This window comes from Hemiscyllium ocellatum (genome assembly GCF_020745735.1).
Source record: "Hemiscyllium ocellatum isolate sHemOce1 chromosome 27 unlocalized genomic scaffold, sHemOce1.pat.X.cur. SUPER_27_unloc_4, whole genome shotgun sequence".
In the NCBI taxonomy this organism is placed as follows: Eukaryota; Metazoa; Chordata; class Chondrichthyes; order Orectolobiformes; family Hemiscylliidae; genus Hemiscyllium; species Hemiscyllium ocellatum.
In genome coordinates, this window is record NW_026867509.1 from 753047 (window position 1) to 760950 (window position 7904).

The 7904-nt window shown below is 40.5% G+C and overlaps 1 gene segment (V, D, J or C); it reads right to left on the reverse strand.

The window, feature by feature from the left end:
- Positions 1-2193: 2193 nt before the first annotated feature.
- On the reverse strand, positions 2194-7438 carry LOC132808241 (T cell receptor alpha variable 19-like). The segment is given in 3 exon segments: positions 2194-2352; positions 6604-6995; positions 7387-7438. Coding segments are annotated over 3 exon segments (603 nt in total).
- Positions 7439-7904: the final 466 nt, after the last annotated feature.

Here is a 7904-nt window from a genome sequence, read left to right on the forward strand (position 1 = left end):
TATGAATGATTTGATGAAATAATAACCCATCGAAGCCATTCAGCAATATTTGAGAGAAAAATAGAATCGATGCCAAAACATCAGAAATCCACTGAATGTCAGTGCAGTAGATTTGCTGTGACCATAATTTACAGAACTGTCAGTTTACCCCTGCCCCAGCTGACACCTGGGCATTACAGGAAATAAAATTATGCCATCCTTCACTTTGTTCGATGCTTTAGTTTGGTTCAGGAACTTTGCACAACATGTTCGTGTGTAGGGCATGAGAGAGTAACGAAGAAAGGAACTTTTTTGAATAAATGCACGTGTGTGCAAATAGACAGGTGCTGTGAAAAAAAGAATTAACAACATCTTCATCAGCATTCGCTCGCCGAGATGCCATAAGCATGTGCCAATCATTTTATACACAGACGTAATTGGCCAATAAAGTGAATTCTTTTCAATATACCCAGGCTACCACAACCCTTTAGTGTGACACAGAAAGGCCATTTAATTTCTGGGCGTGACCTAAAGACGTGTAGAAGGAAACGAAACAGTGTTGTCAATTTATTCCGATCTGATAATAAGTGCAACTGATCCAAATGCAGTTAAAACAAAAACATATCTAACTTCATCAAGACAGACTTATTAACCGATAGTTGAATGCAGAAAGAGAAATGATCCAAAATAAGTCAAATCGAGAAGATCTAATGTAATATAATGAGTGTCAAAGTCAAGTCACATATACACATTGACGCTGTCTGGTATAGCATTAACAATACTAACAAGTTAACATACTGTAATGGAAATAATTATGTTATCCCATATTGCAATAACTTTATGGCTCAGTGACCCTATGAACAGAAAGTGAGATGGATCCTTGTGTGATAATCATTGAGGTCAAACGAGTAGAATTATGCTGACGAGATACAGAACCTGAAGAGTCATCGCAATATCTGCACCACCTAAGGTTAATCTGGCGATTAAAGAGATACAAACAATTGAAAATACAATCTGTTTCTTGAAGAATGAAATACGATGCAAGGACATCTGTCTGTAATGCACGAAGGTGTGGGTGCATGGATTATTCAGATTTAAACAAAAAGCAGGGTTTGTTGAAACACCAAGACAGAACGAAGTTAACTTGAAAGTTGAGGAGACAGAGAATTATTAAACACATATCAGGGCCTGACTGGCAAGGGCAAAATCATGCCGACAAATCATGAAGGCAAGCATAGGTTCAATACTGATTGGAACCTGGTAAGACTCTGATACAGTTAATACTTTCTGAAATTATTATGGCGCCAATATCACCACGGGCAGTTAAAAGACAGAACACCCTCTGTGACTGTTGGAGACGAGCGATTGCACAATAATAGTCAGGGCCTGGCGAAAACTAATGCAGGCAGAGTCCAGATAATCCATGCAATTAAATCAGGCCTGTCCCACTATTAATGAGGGTGCATATTTCATTGACAACTTAACACACACTAGTTTCGCAGCAAATCCGAGTCAAAAGGCATCATTTTTCAGTATATTCCATATGCAACTCTGAATCTGCCAGATGGAGATAAGTTGTTAAACATGTAAAATGTGCAGTCTTTTTTCGTACAGGCATGTAGCAATGCTTAACAACGCTTAATCCGGTGCATATTACGAAAGTGAAGGAATGCCTGTCAGTGGATGTGCGTGTGAATATATGTGTGCAGATGCATGTGTATGTGTGTGTCTGAGAGACAATATGTGTCTGAGAGAAAACATGTTTGTAAGAGCGAGTGTGTGTGTGCATGTGAGTGTGTGTGTGAAGATGTACAGTGCAGTGGAATACTCTGTAGTGTGACATGAACCCAAAATCTCGATTCAGGTCATTCTCATGGATACTGAACTTGATGATCAACCTCTGCTCGACTACTCTGTCTTATTTGGATCTAAAGTCCGCCTTGGAAGATGTTCACCCGAAGATCCAAAGCCGAATATACTTCACTGCTGAAGTGTTCCCCGATTGAGAGGGAACATGCTTGGCTGGTGATTGCTACATTGTGTTCATTTATCCACTGTCTTAGGATCCGCGTGGTCTGGCCAATATACTATGCCTGAGAGCAGCATAGCCTGCAATCTATGAGATAGAAAACGTTGGCTGAATCACGTGAGTTACTGCCACACACGTTGAGGGTAGTGGCCCAACATTTAACTGTACTATCCATGTCGATGGTCTTACATGCCTTGCTCTTTGTTGGGATGTTTGCTCTTGAGTTCAATGTCGTCTTGAAGGCTGGGAGTTTTGCTGTGAACAATGGTCTGTTTATGCATCTCTGTCATGACAACCGCTGCAAGACATGACAGAATATCATAACAACTGGGGACGCCATCCACCTGGTGAGTGGCAGATATTCATGTGACTCAGCCAAAATTGTCGACCTCAAATGTTGCAAGTAAGGTTGCCCTGAGGCATGGTATATTGGCGAGACCAAGAGGAAGCTACAACAATGGATGAATGGACATCACGCAACAATCTCTAAAAGGGGATGCTCCCTCCCAGATGGGGAACATTTCGTGAGTCAAGAAGGATCGGCCTCGGATCTTCAGGTGACTATCCACCAAGAAGAACTTTGGGATCCACAACAGTTGTCGAGCAGAGGCTGATAGCCAATTTCGGTATTCATGAGGACAGCTTCAAAAGGATGTGATTCATGTCACACTCCAGGGTCCTCCACGACACTATACACCCTGACACACACCCTCACACACAGCACATAACCATACACGTACTCATACTCTTGGGCACGCGATCACTCTCAGACCCTTCATCATATATATACTGTCTCTCAGACACACTCACACGCACACACTCACACTCACATGCACACCCTCTAACAGGCATATACTCCAAAACACTCATGCGCACGCTTTCTCAAGCACACATTCTCCCTCTCCCAAACACACATCGTTTCTCTCTCCCTCACACTCATGCATACGCACATAAAATTTGATGGGGTAACATTGCGTCTGCAGATTTGTCTTTGCAAGTGCATTCAATTTTGTTCAAAAACTGTAGACAGTCATTTCCTGTGATATTTGAAACTTCCCACTTCGGAAACAGAACCAGTATGACTAATGGTTGGGATACACTAACTACATATCATTAATGTCTGAACTGAGATGTCACTTTTTTAAAATAAATCCTTGTTATCTTTGGACTGACTTGAGACCTGTTCTGAGATTTACATATTAATCAATCGAACACTGCATCCTCATTGCAAGTGATTAAAGACTGAACAGTAATCGAGTTTTGTGAAATGCATTGCATGATTGGTATGACACTTTAACCTTCATTAGAAGTGTTGCGTTCTATGATCCCGCCACACTGGCTACCTGACGAAGAAGCGGCTCACCCACAGCTTGTACATACAGATACACTCGTTGGAAAGTAACCTGCTGTTGTGCGATTTTTAACATTTCAATATAATTATCCTGTCTGCGCTGGCCTGCAGCATCCCAGTAGCTTACGCGAATTAAGCTACCTCATAGCTTAATGACATCAAGAAGTTTGGGATAAGGATGAATCATGCAATCATTTTATAGATTGTCACGTGATGTATCCCTGATTCTCGAGGCACGTCAACTATGATTAGTCCACCATCTTTGAATACTCTTTCCCTTTCCATTCTTTGATTTCTCCGCATTAATTCATCACAGCAACTTAACGTAATCTAGTAATCGCAAATCTATCTACCAATTTCCTGCGTGGTATGTTATCAAAAACTTTCAAATATCTCAAAATACGTCACATCCGCTGGTTGTCCCTTCTTGATGCTACAGTTTAAATCCACAAAACGAATGCAAGTGGATTTGTCAAATATTCCTTTCCTTTATAACGTCATATTGAATCATCTCAAACGTATCATTATTTCGAAATATCAACTTATGGTCTGCTTCATGATATGACCTGACATTTTCCCTGCAAATGGCATTCAACAGGTCTTTGGTTCCTATTTTCTTCTCCCGCCCTTCTTAAATAGTTCGGCCATTTTCCCTTCTTTCTAAACGTCACGACCCTTGCCAGAAATTCTTGCATTTCCAACGATAACCAACAGTACTTGCATTGTCTCTCCTCACACCTCATTCAAGATTTTGCAATGGGCTCCATTTGGTCCAGGGATTTTAGCCACCTTTATTACAAGAGGTTTTCTGTTCTCATTGCCAAAGGCTTTGCAAGTGTTGGCCTCCTCCTCAGACATCATCCATTACTGGTGAATCATTATTTCAAATTGTTGGAATTTAAATATAGGCCAGTTTAGACATGTTGTAAAATGCACTGAGACAAGCTGGAGATGCACCAATATCTTGCTGGTTAGCAGTCAGGTGCGCTATCCATTGCATCGCGCACCCAGGACATAGTTTTGACATATTCACTGCAGAGTTGAGATGTTAACAGAATCACAAGTGAGAATGGTAACAACCTAATGAAAAGCAAAGATAATAACTGCCAATGCTTCGATTGAGCCTTTACTGTAAAACAAACCATTTTTGTCTTCATGTTCATGATCACCTCTTTTCCTGCTGGACCTTTCTCTTAATTCAGTCACAGTCATTCCTCCATTTTGTCCTCCAATCTCGTGCAATGTTCTTTCATGCTTAGTGCGAGGTCTATTGCAGTCAAGACCTCGAATAAATTCAATGAGAATCTTCTGGTAATTTCTAGCAAGGGTTCTGGAAACAGACGAGTTGAACAACACGTTTTATTGGTGCTGCACATTCGCTGCAGCTCAATGCTTCAAAGCAGGCCTCTGCCAGTATCAACTGATTCGTAGTTTCGTTCAGTTTTCCTGCTGGACAACATCAAATTATCATAAATTCACTTTGTTCAGAGTGACATCCAAGACGACAATATGAATAGTTTCAATGTTTCACGCTGTGCACCCGATTGGAAGGAGATTGTTACGGGGAAATCTGATACTGCATATTCCTACAATCAGCATATGGGACAATCAGGTTAATGAGACCCTGTTGTCTCTTTTAGCAGTCGTGCAAAAGCAGATCAAATCTAAATACCATTTACCTTAAACTCTGTGGCCCGGCTTTCCAGGTTCTTACTGAGCAATATCCGTGTAAATCTTTTGCCAATATGTTCGGCTTTAATGAAGACAAACCTACTGCAGCCATTAAGTATATGAACATGTATTTCATAAATATTTGTTTTGTAATGGCCTTCGTGTAATATGTTTAGCATTCCAAATGGTTCCAAAAATAACAGACATGATGGGCCAAATGGTCTGTTTTTGTGCTGTATGGTTCTATGATTGATAATGACTGCTTCTTCACTCTCTTGACTAAATTATCAAGAAGTTATAACATTGTTGGTGAATAAAAGCCGAAAGAACTGCAGATGCTGTAAATCAGAAACTGAAGCCAATGTCGCTTGAAAAGATCAGCAGGTCTGTAACATCTGTGAAGAAATGTCAGAGTTAATGTTTCGGGTGGTGCCTCTTCCAGTTCTGTGGAAGGATGGCAGGATCCGAAACAGTAACTGATTTTTCTTCAGAGACTCTCCGAGACCTGTTTAGATTTTCCAGCAACTTCTGTTTTGTTCATGGCATTATTGCTGTTGATAGTACTGAGATGAAAGACACTGAAGTGTATCATTGTGCAATGGCATCCCGGAACAAAGACTGAACACTCCCAGAAACTATCTGTGCAACTGACTCTAGAAAACTCGCATGGCTGCTCACTTCGCAATATGCCATCGAACGTGTGATCCGATCAATAGGTTTCACCATTTCGATTACAAATGTTTCATTCCGACCGTGCAGATTAAATTAACTCCTGAAAGATGCTGAGCACCAAGTGCATCCGATTTTCTGCAGAAACAGACTTCACTTCATTCGAGCACCCAGAGTCAGAAATGTATCTTTTATGACTGACTATGAAAATAGGATTTTCTTTCTCTTAATTACTGCCAGAGGGAGAAGAGGAACCCGCTAGTCTTGACACAACTTAAATGTCCAGATGTGAATTGCTGACAAAGAATCAACACACTTACACAGAGGATGAAAAATGTTCATTTCAGTCCAGCTTAACAGCAGAAGGCTGAAGCGACTGATTTGGTTTACTGATGGTTTCGACTCAATAATCAGCCACTATGAAATGTTTTCAATTGGTTTGTATTGTTCAGATGCCAGTTGTATCCAAACTCCTTCTGATATTTTAAAGGAAGTCTGCATTATGCTGGGTACGTGAATTTATAAATTCCCATTTTGGGATTGAAAACGTGAAGGGTCAGAGGCAGTACTCAATATCCCAAAATGTGTTTGAAGTTGTTCAGATTGTTCCAGTGTTTTTGTGTTAGAAACCTGTGACAAGCCATTGTCTGTGAAACCAAATGCTGCAATTCAATATTACTGGAGGATTTTACGGCATCAGAACAAATTGCCTAATTTTCCATAGAACCTCATCGCTGGAACAATGGATCATCATCATAGATTCAATATAAATTATTTGTTTTACATTCACGAAACTAGCTGCATTAGTTTATTTCAGTAATAGATTTACACTGATTAACGTTTTGTGTCCAAATGATAAGTATGACATATCACCGTAAAATCGGAAACAAGTTCAGATACACACCTGATCTTGCTGTTTGCTTAATACACTCCTATGTTCAGTGACGTTCTTAGAGGTTTTGTACAGCGTCAGCCACCTCTGAGTCTCTGTGGGTCTCAGTGCACAGTAATACATTGCGGAGTCTGTTAGTTCTGCTTTCAACATTTTCAGCTCGATAGCATGGTTTCCATGATCAAAATCCGAGGAGACCCGGTCCCGGAGAAAATTCGCCGTTTTCTCGCTATATTTGCTTTTCAGGAGCAGAAACTCCATGAACCCATTGGGAGGTTGACGGTACCAGAATAAGCGAGGATCGCTGTCTCTTGTAGTGTAATTACAGAACAACTGGACATCATCCCCCTCATTCACTGTGATTGCAGCCGGTGTTTGTGAGACAGAATCGCCACGACAAAGTCCTGTAAGAGCCAGAAGTTATAGAAAATTAAATATTATTATATTCTTATCGACCTGAATCAATAACCCGAGAAATAAATCACGGAAGCTGAATTAGAATCCATTTCATGCAAGTAAAAACATTTTCCATTTCATCTCCCGAAAGTTGACGAGCAAACTGAAAACTCTTGGTGGATATAAAACACTCTCTTCTATTGAATCCTCGCAATGACTTCAGTCCTGTCTGAATTTCCAACCTAAATCTTCGATTGTCATTCTCTCGTGTACTTTCTTTAACTTCTTCCAAAAATATTTGGGAGGCAGCATTGTTGCTTCTATTTTGCTAAAACTATTTGAGTAAATATAATCCCACCAAAGGGCTGAAGCACATGCAAAGACAAGTTTTCAACCTACTAGTCAGAAGTGCTGCAGCTGTGAGCAGTAAACACAGAGTTCCAGGCAACATGTTTGCACATTCACATGCGTAGGGTGAATGTGAGCAGAACTAGTTGAAGCCAAAATGGTTTTTGTCAAGAGTTCGGAGGAGGTTGAGTAAATTCCGGATCTCTGCTCATTGGTTCATTATTGACAACCGCATTAGATACAGCCAATGAGCTTGAAGCTCCTTTGTTCTTCTATTGAACCAATCAGCTTCAAGTTCCTTTTTACTCCACTTATATTATGGCTAATGTGAGAAAAGATCGACGTTCTCATGAAGGGTTAGTGGAGCCAAAAAGGTAACTAATGTTTCTCTGCCCAGTTGCTGCCAGACATGCTGAGTTTCTCCAGTTATTTCTGTTTCTGTTTAAGATTTTGAACAAACTCAGTTCTTCCTTATTTTTGTTTAATGATCTGTCGGGTTTAGAATGAGGTGGCTCTCATTGCCTATGAGGTCCTGCATTGGGGTTTTTAACTTGGGCCAGTCAGGCAAC